This window comes from Rissa tridactyla, unplaced genomic scaffold (genome assembly GCF_028500815.1).
Source record: "Rissa tridactyla isolate bRisTri1 unplaced genomic scaffold, bRisTri1.patW.cur.20221130 scaffold_29, whole genome shotgun sequence".
NCBI classification, from domain to species: Eukaryota; Metazoa; Chordata; class Aves; order Charadriiformes; family Laridae; genus Rissa; species Rissa tridactyla.
This window is the reverse complement of record NW_026529507.1, coordinates 4,185,935-4,207,677: the sequence shown is the minus strand read 5'-3', so window position 1 is coordinate 4,207,677 and position 21,743 is coordinate 4,185,935. Positions and strand designations below refer to the sequence as shown.

At 52.6% G+C, this 21,743-nt stretch overlaps 1 protein-coding gene across 1 annotated transcript; it reads right to left on the bottom strand.

The window, feature by feature from the left end:
- Window positions 1–3,626: 3,626 nt before the first annotated feature.
- Window positions 3,627–21,093, bottom strand: LOC128903295 (olfactory receptor 14J1-like). The gene is made up of 2 exons (XM_054187310.1): window positions 20,251–21,093; window positions 3,627–3,644 (listed from the first exon to the last, which is right to left on the bottom strand). Exons 1-2 carry the CDS (start codon window positions 21,091–21,093, stop codon window positions 3,627–3,629), a joined length of 861 nt encoding a protein of 286 aa, XP_054043285.1.
- Window positions 21,094–21,743: the final 650 nt, after the last annotated feature.

The following is a 21,743-nucleotide window of genomic DNA, read 5'->3' as shown; positions in this document are numbered from 1 at the left end:
TTTGTAATTTTCTTCAAGACTTGTACAGCTAATTGGAGAGGTTTCATAGTGTAATGAAGTAGGAAGATTTCAAAATGCATCTGATAAAAATGATCTTTTCTGTTAAAGGATATATTTTATTACATTTCACTTTACAGAAGAGGTGATAGAAGCATTCTCTGATTGATATTGGTGCAGAGTGTTTCCTCAGGAAGTCTGGACACCTAGGTAAAGCAGTCCCTTGATGTCCATCGCTGGATGGACAGCCTTGCTCCTCACCTCCCCAACCTCACCATTTCTGACATTGCCCACCTGGGACTTGCATCACTGCTCCTTGCATCAGACTTCTCCACTGGTCTCTGCAGCTGCAGGTTACAGCTCCATTGCTCCATCTCCCACCTGAGCCCCTTAGAGACCTGGCTGCACCCAGGCACAGGAGAATTTTCCCCATTCTTCAGAAAAGAAAAGTAAAGCACAATCAGTTTTCATAAACAATAAATGATATTCTGTAATCATATGCTAAGTACAAGCTACCACTAATGAGGTTGATTTCTACAAGGGATAAACTTAGGTAGTTAGATAAAAAATGATAGATATAAACATAATTAAAGAGCTGGCTAAGGAGGCAATTAGACTGTTGAGAGACAGTCAGGCTGTTCAGTCCCTGAAGGTGAAAGCAGCAGCGTGGGCGAGAGGTACCTGGATGAACAAAGAGTAAATGGAGAAGAAAACTGAAGAATTACGGAAAGGGCCTTTGCCTAGACAGTCTGGATCTGAAAAGGTGACTTTAGAAATGGTCACTGTATCAGGACAAGTAGACAAAAAATTAGAGAAACTAACTGCACTGTGTAACAGGGAGAATAGTTGTAATGGCGTCACAGGGAAGATCAATATTTCTTTGGAATATCCTTTCTGAGAGGTTATGGGATTGGCAGAGGTCTCTTGTGAGAGAGGACAAGCAAGTGGTGCACCCATCTTTGGAAGAATCCAACACTGCACCCCAGGGAACCAGAGGCTGCACAGGCTCACATCGGTGAGGAGCGGGCCATCAGTTGGAGTCCTCTTGGGTGACATTTGTGGGCACCAACAGCAGAACGTGTCCAAAACCCATCAGCATGGACTTACCAAGGGTCAATCATGCCTCGCCAACCTGACTGCCTTCACGATGTAGTAACTGCATTTGTGCATGAGGGCACTCTTGCCACGTTTGTCAATAGCAATAAACTCGGAGGATCATTTGTTTACCAATTAATTTACCAATTACTGCCATGGGCAAAACAGACCCAACTTGGGAAAATTCATTAAATGTATTTCCAATTGATTGTAACAGAATAGGACAGTGAGAAATAAAACACAATTCAAAACACCTTCCCCCCTCTCTCCCTCCCTTCTTCCCAGGCTCAACTTCATTCCTAACTCACGGAATCACGGAATCTTCAGAGTTGGAAGGGACCTCTAGAGATCATCTAGTCCAACTCCCCTGCTAGAGCAGGATTACCTAAAGCACATCCCTCAGGGCTGCATCCAGGCGGGTCTTGAAAATCTCCAGAGTAGGGGACTCCACAACCTCCCTGGGCAGCCTGTTCCAGTGCTCTGTCACCCTCACCGTAAAGAAGTTTTTCCGTGTATTTGAACGGAACTTCCTATGTTCTAGCTTGTGCCCATTGCCCCTTGTCCTGTCGCTGGGAACCATTGGAAAGAGCCTGGCTCCATCCTCCTTAAACCCACCCTTTAGATACTTGTAAACATTAATCAGGTCCCCCCTCAACCTTCTCTTCTCCAGGCTAAAGAGTCCCAGCTCTTTCAGCCTTTCCTCATAAGGGAGGTGCTCCAGTCCCATAATCATCTTGGTTGCCCTACGCTGGACTTGCTCCAGTAGTTCCCTGTCCCTCTTGAACTGGGGAGCCCAAAACTGGACACAGTACTCCAGTTGTGGCCTCACCAGTGCAGAGTAGAGGGGGAGAATGACCTCCCTCGACCTACTGGCCACACTCTTCCCTATGCAGCCCAGGATGCCATTGGCCTTCTTGGCGACAAGGGCACACTGCTGGCTCATGGATAATTTGCTGTCTACTAGGACCCCCAGGTCCTTCTCCTCAGAGCTGCTTCCCAGCATGTCTGCCCCTAACCTATACTGGTGTTTGGCATTCTTCCTTCCCAGGTGCAGGACCCTACACTTGCTTTTGTTGAACCTCATTAGGTTCTTCTCTGCCCAGCTCTCCAGCCTGTCCAGGTCACGCTGGATGGCAGCATGGCCCTCTGGAGTGTCGGCCACCCCTCCCAGCTTGGTATCATCAGCAAACTTGCTGAGGATACACTCTGTCCCCTCATCTAGGTCATTGATGAATATATTGAACAAAATTGGACCAAGTATTGACCCCTGAGGGACACCACTGGTTACAGGCCTCCAACTGGACTCTGTGCCGCTGATCACAACCCTCTGGGTTCTGTCACTCAGCCAGCTCTCGATCCACCTCACCGTCACCTCATCTAGCCCATACTTCCTCAGCTTCCTAATGAGGATGTTATGGGAGACAGTGTCAAAAGCCTTGCTAAGGTCAAGGTAGATGACATCTACGGCTCTCCCCTCATCCAGCCAACCCGTTATAACATCATAGAAAGCTATCAGATTGGTCAGGCATGATTTGCCCTTGGTAAATCCATGCTGACCACTTCCAATAACTTCCTGTTCCTCTACGTGCTTGGATATGACATCCAGAATGAGTCGCTCCATTACCTTCCCAGGGACAGAGGTGAGACTAACCGGCCTGTAGTTCCCTGGGTCCTCCTTCTTGCCTTTTTTGAAGATTGGAGTGATGTCAGCCTTCCTCCAGTCCTCAGGCACCTCTCCTGTTCCCCATGACCTTGCAAAGACAATGGAGAGCGGTCTAGCGATAACATCTGCCAGCTCTCTCAGCGCTCACGGGTGCATCCCGTCAGGGCCCATGGATTTATGAACATCCGGCTTGGCCAAGTGGTCTCTGACCCGGTCCTCCTCAACTAAGGGAAAGTCTTCCTCTCTCCCGACCTTCCCCCTTGCCTCCAGGGTATGGGATGCGTGAGGGACGGCTTTATCAGTGAAGACCGAAGAAAAGAAGGCATTCAGTAACTCTGCCTTCTCTGTGTCTTCCACCACTAGGGCACCCGTCTCATTCATCAGTGGGCCTATATTTTCCCTAGTCTTCCTTTTTCTGTTGATATACTGGAAAAATCTCTTCTTGTTGTCTTTAACTGCAGTGGCCAAGCTGAGTTCTGATTGAGCTTTGGCCCTTCTAATCTTCCCCCTGCATAGCTTTTTTATATCTTGATAATCCTCATAAGTTGCTAAGCCCCTTTTCCAGAGAATGTAAGCCTTCCTTTTTTTTCTGAGGTCCAGCCAAAGCTCTCTATTTAGCCAGGCTGGCCTTCTTCCCCGTCGGCTCGTCTTTCGGGACATGGGGATGGCCTTCTCCTGTGCTTCTAAGAGCACCTGCTTGAAGTATGACCAGCCTTCCTGGGCACCTTTGCTCTTCAAAACTGCCTCCCAAGGGACACTCTCAACCATGCTCCTAAACAGGTTAAGGTCTGCCCTTCGGAAATCCAAGGTGGCAGTTCTGCTGGCTCCCCGCCTCACTTCACCAAGAATTGAAAACTCTATCATTTCATGGTCACTTGAACTCTTCTACCTTTGCCCAGAGTAGCACAGGGGGGTTGTGGAATGGGAGTTGCCGTCAGTTCATAACACTTCGTTTCTGACCTTGCCCAAATGTGGGTCCTTCCCACTGACTGCAGTTCTCCACAAACTGCTCCAGCGTGGATCCTTTCCACAGGGTACAGTCCTTCAGGCGTGGACTGCTGCAGTGTGGGTCCCCCACAGGCCACAGGTCCTGCTGCAAAACCTGCTCCAGCATGGGCTCCTCTCCTTGGGCAGCAGGTCCTGCCAGGAGCCTGCTCCACCGGGGTCCTCCATGGGCTGCTGGTCTAACTCTCCTAAAGGAAAAAGGCCAGCCCAGCACGGCTTCTCTTCTGGACCAGACCACAAGAAGTCCCGGAGGATGGCTGTTTCCTATGCCCGTGGGACTTGAGAAAACTCAGAAGACTCCAGTGTTTTGGGCATTGCTGAACAGAGTTTGCATGGTGTCAAGGCCTTCTCTGTTTCTTTGTTCTGCTCCCTCCAGTGAGTAGGTGGGAGGTGAGAAAGAAGTTGAGAGGGGACCCAGCCAAGACCGCTGATCCAAACTGACCAGAGGCATATTCCATACCATATGACCTCATGCTCAGGAATAAAAGCTTGAGGCACAGGAGGAAGATGGTGGGGTTTTTTATTGTTTAAGGAGTCTGCTGCTTGGAGACTGGCTGGGCATTAGTCTGCTTGTGGGAGGTGTTGAGTGATGGTCTCCGTTTCACTTGTTGAGGTTTTTTTAATCTCTTCTCTTCACCAGTTAAATTGTTATGTTGACCCCAAACTTTTCACACTTTATTTCTTCCTTGTCCCACTTGTGAATGGGGAAGAAAGTGTGAGCGACTGTGTGGCTGCTGGGCTATTGGCTATTGGCCATGGTCAACACATCACAGCAAGGAAGATTGTGATAGCTGGGAGCGAGTTCAGCGGTTGGCCACCAAGATGCTTAGGGGCTGAAGGGGAAGGGCCTTCTTTAGCCTGGAGAAGGGAAGGTCTTGGGAAGCTCATAGCAGCCTGTGTGTCCCTATGGGGACATTTTCAGGGCCATGGAGCCAGGCTTGTGACAGTGGTGCTTGGCAGGAGGTTAATAGACAATGGTCAGATGTTGAAATAAGGAAGGTTCAGGACAAAGAAAATGAAAATCTTTTTCTCTGTGGGGGCATCCAAGCATTGCAGGAGGTTTCCCAGTGACATTGTGCCATCTCTGTCCTTGGATGTTTTCCATCTCCTACGGGATAAAGCCTTGAGCAACATTTGACCAGCATTGGTCATGCCTTGAGGCATTTGACCAGCTTCCTGAACAAAGCTATCAGTATGCCATGCCTCCTGAGATTCCTGGGAGCAGCCACTTTCTTGTCTTTCTTGTTCTTCTACAAACTTCTCCACATCTCCAGACCAAGTGGTGATTTAGGCTGTAAAGAGAATGGAAACAAAGCCTCTGGCTTGGTTACTATCAACTTAATTGCTAAAAGAGAGTGAGATGGAGGGATCTCAGAGCTTCCAGATTCCTGTGGAAGGTTGAAGGCCTCCAAGAAAGGAGTTGAAAATAAGAGTGTTGAACTAGCCTAGCCTTTAAATCACTTCACATGGGATGGTTCTGCTTCCCACTTTCAGTCATTGGCACCCAGAAACCTCACATGCTTTTCTTCCTCTCCTCCCCAAACCTGACCAAGTGACATGAAGAAAGAAAGCAGAAAGGCCCTAGGCCCCTGTGAATCAGCTGGGGTCTGGCACTTGGAGGGCCGCTCAGTGAATGGCAGTTCTTTCGTGGTCCACCCGATAAAGAATCAAGCTGGGAAGTCAGCCTGCAAGAGCAAACCAACAAGGTCCATGGACAGGCAAGGCTGTGTCTGGAGAACCTTTACACCTACAGCGTAGATCAAGCTGGGGCTGAACCTCAGGCCTGGGCTTAAAGGGGATCCTGAGCTGAGGGACAGAGGGGTGGGAGGAGGCCCCAGGTGAAGCTGCTCAGGGCCATGAAGGCCTGTGGATATTTTCAGGGCCCTGACATGGTTTCCATGGGAGCCCACCTGCCAGTGCCCTCAGTAGGCCTCCTTCCCTACTGTCCAGGGCCTGTGCTCTGCTCCTCTCCTTCCCTGTTCCCCTGGAGATCTGGGAGACCACCATTTGATGGTCACTACAGCCAAGGCTGAGACTGGTCTTCACATCTCTGACCAGCTCTGCCTCTTGGCAGTACCAGCTCCACTTGTGCATCAGTGTGGCCCATTTGGCAGCTGTGCTAAGAACCATCAGCATGGACTTACCATGGGTAAATCAAAGAAAAAGGAAGCCTACAGAAGGTGGAAGCAAGGACAGGTAGCCTGGGAGGAATACAGAGAAATTGTCCAAGCAGCCATGGATCATGTCAGGAGAGCTAAAGCCCAGAGAGAGTCAAATCTGGCCAGAGGCATCAAGGGCAACAAGAAAGCCGAATAAAGAACACGGACTTCACAGTATCCAAGTGCTGTTGTGTAGAGTTCTTTGTTTCAACACCAAGCTGTGTGAAGCAGTTGACAAGCTGGAGGGATGGGATGCGATCCAGAAGGACCTGGACAGGCTTGAGAGATGGGCCTGTGTGGACCTCATGAAGTTCAACCAGGCCAGGTGCAAGGTCTTGCACGTGGGTCGGGGCAATCCCAGGCACAAATACAGGCTGGGTGGAGAATGGCTTGAGAGCAGCCCTGAGGAGAGGGACTTGGGTGTGCTGGTGGATGAGAAGCTCAACGTGAGCCAGGAATGTGCACTCGCAGCCTGCTCCGGTGTGGGTCCCCCACAGGCCACACTTCCTGCCAGAAACCCTGCAGAGGCATGCTGGAGTGGATGGCAGGTGGACACAAAACGATGGATGAGATTCCCACAACGAGAGTAAAAGCTGCAGTCCCCAAGGCCAGAGAGAAACAGGCCTTGGCTGCGCAGCCCTGGCAGGAGAGGGGTTTGCTGTCCCAGGTTACTCTGAAGCACTGTGGGACCTATGGCAGAGGTGGAGCTGATCTGCAAGAAGGACAAGCTGCTGCTGAGAAAGTCCCTGGGGGAGGACAGCTTGTGATCTAGGCACACTGTGGGCATCATGCTGGGGGCTGACTGGCTAGATAGTGGCTCTGCAGAGAAGGACCTTGGGGTCCTGGAGGACAAACAGCTGAGCATGAGCCAGCAATGCACCACCATGACAAAGGCCAACAGCCTCCTGGGCTGCATCAGGAAAAGCATTGCTGGCAGATGGAGGGAGGTGACCTTCCCCTCTCCTTGGCACTGGTGAGGCCACACCTGGAGTGCCCACACCCTGCACACTCACACAACTTAGCTCTACACTGACATTTTCCTCTCCCAGGCTTTTACCAGCCCATCCCAGCTGTTCCTCATCTCTCTGCAGAGCCCTTGCCCTCTCCTCTGCCCAGCCAAGCACAGCTGCCCAGTCTGGGCTGGTCCCACAGCAGTGCCCACCACAGTTGCTGCAGAGCTCTCGGCACTCACTCCACAGCCCCAGCTCCTCTGAAGGGCACACAGCCCCTGGGGGGCAGACAAGGAGCTCAGCCTCCCCATCAGCCCCAGGCTAGTGCTGGCCTCAAGGCAATGAGGAAAACAGGCTAGTCACTGCCTCTCCTGATAGCCTTTTGAGGTGACCCCCAACCCTGAGTGAATTTGCCCCCTCCTCTGCTCACATCAGCCCCGCTCCCCAGGACAGCACGACATTCCTTGGCCCTGAGGGTCCTCCGGCAGCTCCCACACCTCTCCAGCCTCCCTTTCCCACGCCTACCGGATCCACACTGACTTTCTGGGCATTGCAGAGTCCTTGTTTGTGCATACCTCAGTTTAGTGTTTTGCTTGTGGGGGACTTCACCTCTGTGGATGTTTCATCTCCTGTGTCTTCATTCACTCCCAGCTCAGGGCACGTGGTGAGTCCCCATCCTCTCCTCACACGTCCAAATTCATTTCCATAGAGCCTGCTGTATGCCATAAGTCCTGACACATGTGAAGCAGCCTGAGGAGGTAATCGGGAGCTCATGCACCATCTCCAGTACCACTGGAGACAAGAAGAGAGCCTTTCAAACCAGAACATTTGGTCCACGGAACCCAATAGTACAGTGAGCTTAACCCCAAACACAGGGAGAACACAGGGAGAAGAAACACAGGGAGAACACAGTGCTGAGAAACAGGGAGACCACGGCCAGGTGAGGGAGGCACGTGGAAAAGGCTTTGTGCTGTCCCTGCTCAGAGGGGATCCTCAGCACGGCCCTGAAGATCTGCACGTAGGACAGCACGATGAACACAAAACAACCAAAGCCTAAACAGACACTAACCACAAGAAGCCCAGCTTTCCTGAAGTAGTAGTCTGTGCAGGAGAGCTTGAGGATCTGGGGGATTTCACAGAAGAACTGGTCCAGGGCATTGCCCTGGCAGAGGGGTAGGGAAAATGTATTGGCCGTGTGCAGGAGAGCATGGAGAAACCCACTGCCCCAGGCAGCTGCTGCCATGTGGACACAAGCTCTGCTGCCCAGGAGGGTCCCGTAGTGCAGGGGTTTGCAGATGGCAACGTAGCGGTCATAGGCCATGATGGTGAGAAGATAAAACTCTGCTGAAATGAAAAAGACAAACAGAAAGACCTGGGCAACACATCCTGCATAGGAGATGTCCCTGGTGCCCCACAGGGAATTGGCCATAGATTTGGGGACAGTGGTTAAGATGGAGCCCAGGTCAAGAACAGAGAGGTTGAGGAGGAAGAAGTACATGGGGGTGTGGAGGCGGTGGTCACAGGCGATGGTGGTGATGATGAGGCCGTTGGCCAGGAGGGCAGCCAGGTAGATGCCCAGGAAGAGCCCGAAGTGCAAGAGCTGCAGCTCCCGTGTGTCTGCGAATGCCAGGAGGAGGAACTGGGTGGTGGAGCTGCCATTGGATATTTGTCCTCTGGACATGGGGACCTGTTCAAAGAAGAGACCAAAGTCTATTCAGTTTCTCAGAAAGACTTCTGAAAGTTCCTCTCCCCTTTCAAGCAGACCTTTGGCAGCTCCCTTTCATGAGCTGTGGTTGGTGCTGGCTGAGGGTGCCGCTGGGAGCAGGGGGCTCTGCAGGATTCAGTCCTGCCTACAGCAATTGGTCGATAGGAAGACGGGGTGATCTTAGCCTACATCCACTTTTGATATCGAAGAGCTTTTCAGCATTGTCACTCCTAATTCACCCGACGGCAGAGCAAAGTTGAGGGGAATTTGTTCTGTGGATTTTGTTCCGGTTGTCACACAAGAGCTGAGGAGTTTTGGAGCATTCCTGCTGCACTCCAAGTGAAATCCTGTGGGTGCTGGCAGGCAAAGGGACTGTCCCTCAGTGAAGAGTGTGGAGAGCTGACCTGTCCCTCAGCCCTGCTCCCAGCTGCCCTGGGCAGGCACCTTTTTGAACTTGAGGACAGTAACACCCAGGTGTTCCCCCCAGAAGACCAGGACACTGCTGAGAGCAGAGGAATCTCATCTCTCCCCTCCCAGCCAGGGACACAGAGGCCTCATTGCAGCTGCCGACCTACAGCCGTCCCGTGGCATCTCCTTGGCCTTAGTGCTGTGGTGTCTTCTCTGTCGGGTACTTAGAAAACACAGAGATGCCATGGCAGAGTTGTGACCTTCTGGAGGGCAGCCTGCAGCTCAGCAGGGCCCCCTCAGGGAAAGAGCCAAATGTCTTTAAGATGGGGTGTCCTAAAAGGTCTTTTCCAGTCAGGCACACTCTGGTGCCTGGCTCCAAAGTCCGCGAGGGGATTTGGCTGCTTTTCCTCCATGCAAACATCTGCATGGCAGGACCCAAGTGCTTGTGTCTCAGCTGAAGCTGAATCCCCATCTCCCTCTTTGTTGGTTGAGCTGTTGGGAAAGAAAGTGATGGCCGAGTGTTTGTGACGCTGAGAGTGGGGGGCTGCACTGTGTGGGAGAGGAGACCTGGGAGCGGCTGCAGGAAAGGTGCTTGCACTGCAGCGGATGGCAGGGGGGTGCCCGAATCCCCCCTCCCCTCACGTTTCTGGGATCTCCTCCCTCTCCCTCTCTGACAATGTTTCTGCTGCCTGGAGCTGTCTCTGCTGGGAACCGCTTCTCTGTGCCCAGGTCTCCTCCTTTGCAGTGCTCACACAAAGAGAACTCCATCCCACCTGCGATGTGCTCAGCTCTGCCCTGCAAACACCTCCTGGCAGCAGGGAACTGCTCCAGGGCATCTCTGCCTGCACAGGGGCAAAGGGGCGGCTCAGAGAACTCAAAGGGAGTGGGCGACCCCGTGCCTTCGCAAGAGTGGGAAAATAAAGTCCCATCTCCCACTGTCCACCCAGCCAAACAAGGTGACTCATCTCAAAGCACAGACTCCTTCCCTTTCAGGTAATCCCCACTTTGACCAGCCTCTTGAAAAGCTTCCTTGGAAATACCCTGGCAGTGATCCCCCGGGGTGCAGGGACCGTCTGCGGAAGGACAGCCCTGGGCTCCTCTGGCTGCACACCCAGTTTGGTACCCCTGCAGTCATCCCAAAGACAAGGAAACCACCGTGCCCCGACCTACTGAAGTGCAGCAGGGAAGCCCTGCTCCAGAGCACGTCCTCCTCCTCTACTTGGGAATCTCTGAGAATCCTCCTGCCAGGTCCTGCAGGCTGCGGGATGAACCAGGTCTAGGATGTCCTCCAAAGAACACCAAACTCAGTACCCTGCAGCCAGAGACTTACCATATAGAGGGCTGTGAAGATTCCTCCCGCAGTGAGAGCTCAGCTATCCCCCCGCTCCTAGAGTGCCTTTAACATCTCTGCCTTGCTCCTCTCCCCTCGGCACCTGCAGGCAGTGCCCTCAGCCCTGCTGCGCTTTGGGCAGAGCTGTCTCTCTGCAGTGCTGTGGAAGGAGTGCTGCCCGCTTGCCATGAGCTCCCTCTGTCCCAGGAGCCCAGCCCAGCTCAGCAGCAGAGGACCAGCCCAAGGCAGCCCTTTCTCTGCCCACTTTGGCCTCCCTTCAGGTGTCCCTGGGGCTTCGGGAGAACCTGCTGGGAAACAGGCTGAAGTCAGCACTGAGGTTCCCTTCCTCAGCTGGGCAGAGACACTTCTTTCCAGCTGTGTCATTTCTATTACCAGAGACAGAGTTAGGCATGACAATAGCCTTTCCTTGTCTCACCATTAGACAGGACACCCACACAGCTCTTTACCCCTGGTGAGTGCAGTGATGCAGCTGAATCATTTGAGGCATCTCATCCTGGGTTTGAAGTCCTGGGCTAGGAGAGGACTCCCTCTTGTTCCTTCCACAAACCCACAGGAGGTGGGATTCTTCTTGCCTCAGTTCAGGTGTGCACAAACACAGGCAGCTGTATGGGAGCTCCTTGTCTCAGCTCTCAGGCTACTTAATGGAGATTGAGGGTGTTGTTCAGGTGGAAACACCTGGTGACATTGGAGGTGACACCAGAGCTTGTCCAAGACATTTGCAGGTGACTGCAAGCTCTAATGTGGCAATGCTGAGAGACAAGGCAGCATCGGGGGGCACCATCCTGGAGCCTTGTGAGGAATTCCTTTGGCAGATGGAAATGACAGCAGGTGTTTACATTTAAGACAACTAAAAACTTTCCTTTTCCTTATATCTACAGCAGCCTACAGAGGTCATCAGCTGAGCAAATGGACCTAAGTCCCTCTCTTTCTCTTCTCCATCAGCTGTAGTTCCTAGCTCTCCACTGACTGTAATGGCAGTTGTTTCAGGGACATCCCTACATTGCTTAACCCAATTCAGGAAGCTTCTCAATGGCCAAACACAGGCCTGTGGTGCTAAGTGAGATGCCAGCGCTCTCCAGCACAGGCTGGCAGGGACCGCACAGGACCTGTGGGAAAGCCATTGGTGTTCAGAGCAGATGCGTGAGGGACACCTCAGAGGGCACTGCAGGCCGATTTGGTTCCTTTGTGCAAGCCTATGTGGCATCTCAGGCACGTTCAGTTTCCGTGGATCAGCGACTGAAACCCACCACTGCAGTGAGGCACGGTCTCACCCATCTCCATTCAGCTGATGCAGAGAAGGTCATGGACAGGAAGCCTATCACACTGGGGCCTCAAATGATTTGGCTGCTCCCAAACTCTCCCAGTTCTTCTTTCAACAATCCTTTCCTGAGGCCCTTGATGAGACAGTCGACACAGGTGAATGATTTTCACAGTGTTCCTGGATCACAGCTTATCCACACGCAAGGACATTTTGAGCAGCACCTTGTCATCCTGGAGATCAGCTTCACCTCCAGCACAGGTCTTCAGCAACACTACAGACAACAAAGCCTGCTTCTTCCAGGGCTACAGAGCCCAGCCTGGCTTTTCTGGTGTTGTAGGGAGCAGCGTTTCCTCGTTTAGTGCCTTCACATTGCCGCCTGCCGTCGCATCCAGTATGTCTCTGGTCTCGAGCACAGCATTAGCAGGTGTGGGGTCTTGGGCACTTGGTACTGGGTTTGCCTGGGACAAGTCCAAGCTTGGCCCCAGTGCTCCAGCTCAGGTGCTGCAGACCAAATGTGCACCAGTGCCCTCAGCCTGGGGCACAGACCGGAGGAGCTGGAGTCCCATGTGCCATCCTAGAGTTTGTACGTTGGTGGAATAAGTGGCAAGGGGTGGTGGGACAGCTCACAGTGGTGCTGCCATGGTGCATAGGGGCTTTTCAGGAGAGACAGGCCAGGAAGATGAGGAGGGAGATGCCCTCCATGTGCAGGAGCTTGTTCTATGTGTGGAGCTCCTCTATGGGATGCGCAGCAGGTTGCGTGAGCCCTTGTGAGTGAGGGTCAAAGGAGAGGCCTGTTAGTGTGACACCCTCGTGAGAGACAAAGCACCTGCAATCAGGGTAAGGAAGTGGAGAAAGGTTTGCTTAAGCAAGCCATGGAAGTCCTCAGATCCATGACTCCAAGTGCTATTGGAGACTTTAATGACACTCACTGGCAGGTGAGCATGGCAGGATGCATACTGTCCAGCTGGTGTTGGGGTCTCTTTGGACAACTTCTTTGCACAGGCGCAGACCAACAAAGGTGATGCTCACTCCAATCCAGTCCTTGCAAAAGAGGAAGTGCTGATCAGGGATGCGAAAACCAGTGTCAGCTTTGGCTGTAGGGACCATGAAATACTGGGAGAAGATTTTAGCCTCTTCAGGGGACTTTCAGTGGTAGGCCCATGGGCAGCAGTATTCAAAGGCAGCAGAGCTCAGTACAGTTGGTCTTTCAGAGAAGCATCTTCCAAGCATAAGAACTGTCGACATTCATAAGCCGGAAAACAACCAGACATTTCAGGAGAGCAGCTTGGCTAAGGAAGGAACGTGGATGCAAGGACTGATGCAGGAATTTAGAAATAGGGATGGCTTTAGAGGAGCCAAATCTTCCTTAGTGTTGACCCTTGCAAGAGCTTCGAGGACATCAAGAGGATCTCTTAGTACTTCCAGACCAATGCAAGAAAAAACCCAAAGATTACGTGTGGCCACTGGAGAATTTAGTAAGAACAGGTGTAGAGAAATATGAGATACTGTATCCCCCTTGCCTTAGTCTTCCCCAGCAAGGTCTCTCAGCCCTTTGCTCCTCAAGGCAGGAGTCTGGAAGAAAATAACCAGCAGTGAATGCGGATCAATTCAGGTGTCACTTGGGCAAACATAGTCCTTACCAGCCTATGGGGCTGGAGGGGCAGGCTCCCAAGGACCTGAGCGAGCAGGACAGTGTCACCGTGAGGCCCTTCTCCATCATCTTTGAAAGGTCACGGAGTCTGAGGGAACTCCCTGATTACTGTAAGAACCCAAACATTGCATGCACCTTGCAAAAAGGCCCAAAGGATGAGCAGGGTAACAGAAGGCTGTGCCCCACTGTGACACCCCTTTCTGGGTGTCTGAAAGAGAAGGTGATTTACCCTGGATTTACCCAAGGTAGCTTCTTCCTGGCCATCCTTTTTACGTTTTCTGAAGAAAGGAGAGGATTTCTGGGCAAGGAAGAGCAATGATTGTCTTCTACCTGGAAGTCAGCAAGGCTTTCAGCATCATCCCCCACAATGTTCAATGTCAGCACACTATGGTCTGCATGGATGGATAAATAGATGGGTAAAAACCAGCTGGACAGGAGGGCTGTCGTGGTTTGGGGCAGATTGGCCAATGGTGAGATGACAGATGCTCTCCCCCACCTCTCATTCCAAGGAGACACAGAAAAGAGATAAAAGATTTATGAGTTTAGAAAAAAATGGTTACTGTAATAAAAAAGTAATAGTTCATTGAAGTAGTTACATTAATGAAATATTAATAATAAAATATAAAGGAAATAATGAAATAGATACAATGCACACAAAACCGTTTCAGGCTCCCAGGGAGATGTCAATGGCAGGCACTGGGGAAGTCAAGGACTGGACTCAGCACCAGATAGGAACTGGATATCGGATATAGATTCAGGAACACACAGGTCAGGATCAAAGTCAGAGAAACAGGGTCCTCCTCAGGGATCAGTCACTGAACAAAGACAGCCATTGAAGAAAAGAGCCGACCTTTTGATCCCTCAGCTTTTATACTGAGCATGGGAGATGGGATGGAACACTCAGGAGATGGGATGGAACCATGGTAATGCTGGCCTCCTTTGTGGTATCTCTGCAATAAAAGGGAGTTTCCTGATTGTCATGGGCGAAAATAGGCCTTTTCTTCCCAAACTGGAGTGCAGAACACACTCAGGGAACTGAAGGCTGAAAGGCCTTGATGATGTGCTTGGGTGCTGAATGGACGTGGGGGATGGATGGGGGCACCCCTCATGTCTCATCATGATGAGAAGTCATGACATGAGATGTCAAAACTGGCTCATAAGTCATGACTGACTCACCCCAGAATTCCCTCTCGATTGCCGGTACATCACCATTCAGGGACGGAGCACCAGCCACGTCCCTTGCCTTTGGGGATTCACAAAGTCCAAGCCTGATGGTGAAGTCGGCACTCACAGGAGTGATGGGTGGCCCCATTGAGGCCATCGCTCCTCTTCAGGAACAGCAGGGAAATCTCTGGATGATGAAGGATGCCAGGACATACTCCAGAAAGAGAAGATCAGTGCTAATCCTGACACCTGAGTGCAAAGAAATAGTTGCACTTCAACAAAATAAATTACAAAAAATCCCAAACTAAACCCAGAGAACAGCATCCGCCACCAGCACCGTTTCAGTGGTAGTTCCAGCCGCTGCAGAGCTGCAGCTGACGGCCCTGCTGTCCCTGTCGCAGGACTCCAACTGACAGCAGTTACCAAGGCCCTTTGGGAAGACTGCACTGGGTGTCACCTTCTCTGAAGAGGACCTGCTGCTTCCCTCTGGCTGCCATTAGCAGCAGAGCCCTCTGGTTCTCCACCCCACACTTTGTCCCCTTGGACACAGGAGGGACCGGCTTTCAGCCATTGCCTTAACAGCTGCCTTTGCTGTACTCGTTTGCTGTCTCCCTTCCTACTACATCCGTCAGGATGGGCTTCTCATTCTCTATGGATTCGAAAGGCTCACACTAGACTGCCACCCCCTACTTACCCACCCTAGGATATGGTAAAGAAATAACAATTAGCAAATAGGAACTCTACCCACAGTGCGTATCTGGCCAGCCTATAAAGCTGTAACAGCTCATCCTAAAGCTCCGAAGGTATAGACCAGACGATACTTCGATCCCATATCTGCCTCCTGTATGATCTGTCCTGAAGGTCAAATCATCATTACCTTCAGAAGAGGATGGAAGGTGAGGAGAAGTGGGCAGTAAACGATGAATGGTTGGGAAAAAGCAGCCAAGCAAGTGGCAAAGGAAGCAGCCGAGTTGTCCCAAGGCCAGCTCAGCCCAAGGAGCTTTGGCTGGCCCGCTCTTGAGGATGCCAAGCCCTGGCCAGGTGAGCTCACAAGCAGTGGGTGGGTGCGGCATCACTGCCCCTTTGTGACAGGGGCCACCCCCACATGCACGGGGACACACTGTGGCCCCTCAGCCACCACAGCTGGGGCACCTCCTGCAGCCACCAGCCGGCAGCTGTTGGGCTGCCCCAGGCACTGCTGGCCAAGGGCTGCTCATCTGCCCACAGAGCTCCCGCCTCTGCCTGGAGCCGCACCAGCCCCAGGCATAAAAACCTGCCCAGGGCTGTCAGCGAGCCCCTTCACAGCTTTGGCCGGCACAGTCGGGGGGCTGAGGACTTCTTTTCCACTCTTCCCAGGTACAGGACTGCGTCTGTGAGAATCCTGTAGCAAAGCACCTGGTGTCTGACAGGTTCAGAACTTCTTGACTTCAAGGGTGGCAGAGCATGGGGACAGGCTGCCCAGAGAGGTGCTGTAGCCTCTGTATCTGGAGATATTCAAACCCCACCTGGACGCATTCCTGTGCAACCTGCTCTAGCTCAGCCTGCTCTGGCAGGGGAGGTGGACTAGATGATTTCCAGAGGTCCCTTACAACCCCTATAATTCCCCGATTCTGTGATTTTATCTACCCCACAGGATCCAGCCACAGACTGACTCTGAACTAGTGCTACCAAAGAACCCCCTTGAGCAACTGCACTGGGTGGACCTTGGGTGGCTGCCAGGCCCCCACCCATCTGCTCTCCCACCCTGCTGCTCCAATAGCCATTTGTGGGTGGCTTTTTAGCATCTCATTTTACCCCACGACCTGCCTGGAGGGCAATAAGTGTTGCTTCTGCCCCAACGAGGCAGCTGGTTGCTATTCCTGCCCTCCTTGAGCTCGCCAGTTGGGCCCCTGCACCGCCTGCGTCCTCTAGTTTTCCCCACTCTTGCTCGGGGCACTGAGTTCCTCCTGCTCAGCTCAGGACAGGGAGTTTGCCTCCTGCCCCACTTGGGGCATTCCGTTTTGTCCCTGTCCTGCTCAGGGCATCTCGTTGTGCCCCAGCCCAGGCCCCCACCCCACTCGGAGGGGCCATTATTGTCCTGGCCACAGCGAGACCACCGTGGCTCCAGCACCATTTCCCTGGGATCAGCCGTTGGCCAAGTGCTGCCCTGAATTGTCACATCACAACCACGCTTTTGCTTCCCAGCCTCCTCTAGCACCGCTCCTCCAGCTGGCATCTGACACTGAAAAAAGAGCCTGAGCCCTGTGATCCCTCAGCTTTTATACTGAGCAAGATGCAGGTGGGATGGAGTACTCTGTTAGTCAGCTTTGGGTCACCTCTCCTGTGCGCTCATTCCCAAAGGTGCCATCCCTCTACGCTTCTCCCTTCCGACCCTCCGTGCCCTGCCATGTTTAACCCACCACAGTCATCCTTCCCAACTCTCCTGCTACCAACAGTGCTAACAGGGTGACATTCCTCAAGGGCTCCCCCAGCTTGGCATCATCTACAAAGGAGGTGAAAGTGCATTGTCTGCCATCATACGGAGAGATAATAATGTTCCATAGTAGTTGTCAAGGGCTGGTCTTTGATGGATGCCACTAGTAAGTGGGTTCCAGAAGGACTTTGTACCACAGATGATGTCCCTCTGTCATTACTCAGACAGCTTTCCACAAACCACATCGTCCACTTCTTCAGGCCGGCTGTCAACAACCTGGCTATAAGGAGACTACAGAAAACCATGTCAAAGCCTTGCTAAAGTCCGGGTACACAACAACCCCTTCTATTCGCTCCCACATGTCTTCTGCCATCCCTTTCTTGTCCTTCAAACGCCTGCAGATGGCTGCAGGAGGACTTGTCATATCCCTTCCCTGATGAGGCTGGCCAGTCTGTCATTGTCCCAATCCTCCTTCCTGCTTTTTTGAAAACTGGTTTCATTTCTGCTTTTTCCAAGGCGCTCAGATGGCTCTGGCCTTTCCAAGGTGTTGGAGAGAGGTCTCACAATGGCACTGGCCAGCCTTCTCCATCTCCATGACACCAAAAGCCTTCTTACTATGACACGCTGCCAGAGGAGTGCCCAGGACACAATACTCGCTGTCCAGATCCTTGGGGGCCGCTTCAGAAGAAAACCAGAAGTGATTTCTTCCTACAAGCCCACGACTCCAACGGGATCTCTCGGCAGCCGACAGCTTTCCTAAGCTGTTTCTGTCAGTTCCTCCCAACCCCCATCCTTCCTTCTCCTCAGGCTGTAGATGAGAGGATCGAGCAGGGGTGAGGTGCGTGTTGAAACAGGGCTTTGTTAAACTCTCTCAGGAGGGCTGTTCTGGGCATCCCACTGAGAGTGGTGGGGGTGCCGCAGAAAGGAGTGGCTCCAGGGAGGGCAGAGGAGCCGGTGGAGAAGGCCTTCTGCCTGCCCATGCTGGGCAGGAGAGCTGCCCCCAAGTGCAGGCAGGGGAAGAATGGGTCTAAAAAGCAGGTTATGAAAACAAAGTCCATGATGAATGTAATGGTTTCACATCAGGAGAGTTTCAGCATTGGTGTAAACCCACAGAATCACAGAATCATAAACAGGGTTGGGTTTTAAGGGACCTTTAAAGACCACCTAGTCCAACCCCCTGCTGGGAGCAGGGACATCTTCAATTAGATAGGTTGCTCAGGGCCCTGTCCAACCTGACTTTGAATGTCTCCAGAGACTGGGTACATACAACCTCTCTGGGTGACCTGTTCCAGTATTTCACCCCCACAAAGAAGTGTTCCAGGACATCTGGACCAGATCTGGTCCAGACATCTGTCCAGGACAACTGGGACAAGAAGGATATGATTGCTGTAGATGACAGAAATCCCCCTAGCCAAGGTGCAGCCGCCTTCTGGAGACAACCCTTCCAGTTCCTGAGCCTTGCAGAGAGCAGGGGGTGGCATACAGCCCAGTCGTCATCGTAGGATGGGGCCACCAGCAGGAAACACTCTGTACATGCCAAAGGTGCAGGAAAGAGCACTACCATTGCTGTGAGCAGAGATTGTGCTGTCCCCAGCCAGGGGACAGTCAGAGTGGTGGAGCTGGAGCAGGTTTACAAGTTTTCCAGAGGCAGCCCCATGATGAGGAGGGTGTTCCCAACCACAGTCATGGGGCAGGTCATGAGAGAGAGGAGGACGAGAATTTTTCTGAAGGTTGAGGACATCTCGTACTAAAGGCATTTGCTTCTCTGTCAGGTGCTTAAAAATATTGTGAAGGACGTTCAGAGAGGTGAAACATGGAGGGTGTGCGCCTCTCACTGCATTCCTACTCCCTAGACGTGCTCTGTGCTCTGTGAGAGGTGAGAAATGCCATCTTCTAGAGGGCAATGCCGTTCACGCCTGCAGAACCCTTTCGGACTGCACAGGGGAGATGCTCCACAGAGGTGCTTCTGTCACACCGTGTAATCAAAGGGACAGGCCATGAAGAGAGGGGAGGGTGAGGTAGCACACAGGTGTTCCTGGAGACACACACGGCACTGTCAGGGCTCTGGCAGGGCTGCTCAGAGACACGAGTCCTTCCCTGGCACGGGCAGAGGCCCTGCAGCAGACTCCATGGCCTCCTGTTGCCACTCCCAGAGGCCGGCAGCACCTCAGCCCCGCGCTGTGTCTCCCTGCTCGGCACCTCTCTGAGATGCCCCACGGCGTGAGGAATGGACACAGGGACCTGGGGTCAAGGAAGCCCATCCCAGTGCTGCATTCAGGGGGTTTCCCAGGGGACGTTACTCTCCAATGAAGGGACACGGCCTGTCCCACAGCACTTTTGGGCATTTCTAAGAACAGCTGCTGGTGTTTGTGCTCTCTCGGGTTCATGTCCCCACATGCACACGGTGTGCATGCCGAAATCTCCTCTGAACCATGCAAACAGGGACTTCTGACCTCGTTATTCGGTGTCTCTCCACAGGCAGACAAACATCCTCTCTGGGTTTGCGTAGGCGTCCAGTTCTGCAAATGGTGGTTTCAGGTGTCTGTTCTGTGACGATTGCCCTGGGACAGCTTCCCCGGGGTGTCCAGCAAACAAAGGCACAGACCAGACCCCGCTCTGCTGGTCCTTCAGTCCTGTCCCTGGAGGTGTGGCTGTGCAAGGACACTGTTGTGTGTGCCCTCACCCTGCACACGCACACTCTTTACCTCTTTACTGGGCATCCCTCACCAGGGCACGTTTGAAGGAACGCTCTTGACAGCAACTGTGGAAGAAGACCTAATCCTTCCTGCACTGCCCTGAGCAGATCCCCTTTCATGGTGGAAACTCTGTTATGCAGACGAGCTTTTTCTCAGAGGTGCCCATTGCTTCTCCGTGCCTGTGATCACAGAGCTGCTACACAGCAGCACCATGACCAAGCTGCCAGAGCACTCAGGCCTTAGATCAACACAGGGGCTCAGAAGGCGAGTGCAGAAGTGAAAATAGAGCAGCCCCGGAAAGAGCAAGTGCTGGTGCTCTGCAAGTACTGGGATTCTTTCCCCTCCTCCTCGGCGCTCAGGCTCTACCCCTGCAGCTCTACCCGTGCAGAAAAGGCCTGAGAAGAAGGATTTTGGGCATGACTCTGTGAGTCTCAGAAATTTGGATAGATAGGTAGTAAAAAAAAAAATCTCAAATAATGACATTTATTTGTGGACAAAAGTATATAATTTTTAAAAAAAAAAAAGTAAGAAAAAGCCAAAACCCTCAACCAAACCTAACACACAGTTACCTAACCCCTAACCAAACCTATAGAAGATGGGCTTGGCGTATAATGAATTACGAGTGATTTGCAGGAGACAGTTTATTGCTGCAGAAAATAACCTGGTCATTAATTTCCAGAGGGCATCCTTGAGCTCCTGGTTCCTCATGCTGTAGATGAGGGGGTTCACGGCTGGAGGCACCACCGAGTACAGCACAGCCACCACCACATCCAGGGATGGTGAGGAGATGGAGGGGGGCTTCAGGTAGGCAAACACTGCAGTGCTGACAAACAGGGAGACCACGGCCAGGTGAGGGAGGCACGTGGAAAAGGCTTTGTGCCGTCCCTGCTCAGAGGGGATCCTCAGCACGGCCCTGAAGATCTGCACATAGGACAGCACGATGAACACAAAGCACCCGAAGCCTAAACAGGCACTGACCACAAGAAGCCAAACTTCCCTGAGGTAGGAGTGTGAGCAGGAGAGCTTGAGGATCTGGGGGATTTCACAGAAGAACTGGTCCAGGGCATTGCCCTGGCAGAGGGGCAGGGAAAATGTATTGGCCGTGTGCAGGAGAGCATAGAGAAACCCACTGCCCCAGGCAGCTGCTGCCATGTGGACACAAGCTCTGCTGCCCAGGAGGGTCCCGTAGTGCAGGGGTTTGCAGATGGCAACGTAGCGGTCATAGGCCATAATGGTGAGAAGATAAAACTCTGCTACAGCACAGAAAAAGAAAAAAAAGACCTGTGTAACACATCCTTTGTAGGAAATGGCCCTGGTACCCAAGAGGGAATTGGCCATGGATTTGGGAAGAGTAGCAGAGATGGAGCCCAGGTCGAGAACAGAGAGGTTGAGGAGGAAGAAGTACATGGGGGTGTGGAGGCGGCTGTCACAGGCGATGGCCGTGATGATGAGGCCGTTGGCCAGGAGGGCAGCCAGGTAGATGCCCAGGAAGAGCCCGAAGTGCAAGAGCTGCAGCTCCCGTGTGTCTGCGAACGCCAGGAGGAGGAACTGGGTGATGGAGCTGCTGTTGGACATTTGGTGCCTTTTGGTGTGGAGCACTGAACAAGGAGGAAAGCACAGTGACAAGTTAGGGGAGACTTTTCTGAGAAAAATCAACACCAGTTCTCATACCTCACGCTCTGCTCTGCTTTTCCATTTCTGTCAGATCTTCATTCAGCTCTGTGGCTGGAGCTCTGGTTGGTTCTGTCCAGGTGTGCCAGGAGGAGCGGGACCTCTGCCCGCCGGATGCCCAGGAGTCAGCCCTGCTCTGCAGCAGCAGATTCGTGGGAATGGGGTGGGCAGTCCTGGTGTCCCAATTTCTCAGATAAACCTCTCCTCGTGAAAAAAGGGCTTGTCAGTCTCTGCACTCCCATTGCCATGAAACCACAGTTGCAAGAGTGTTGGAGAGAGGTTCTTATACAGCTCTCTCCTGTCTCAGCAGGAGATTCTCTTGGATTTCAGAAACCCTCACCATTTCTGCTGCATTCAGGGACAGCAAAGGGAGTCCTGCCAGGCCAGGGGATTGTCTGAGGGTTAGTGCAGAGCGAGGGGAGCTGGCCTGTCCCTCTGTCTTGTTCCCAGCTGCCCTCTGCTTGTGCCTTTCTGAGACAGAGGGGAATCACACTCACATGTAGACCTGAAAAGACACCAGGCGCTGCTGAGAGCAGAGAAACCCACTGCCGAGA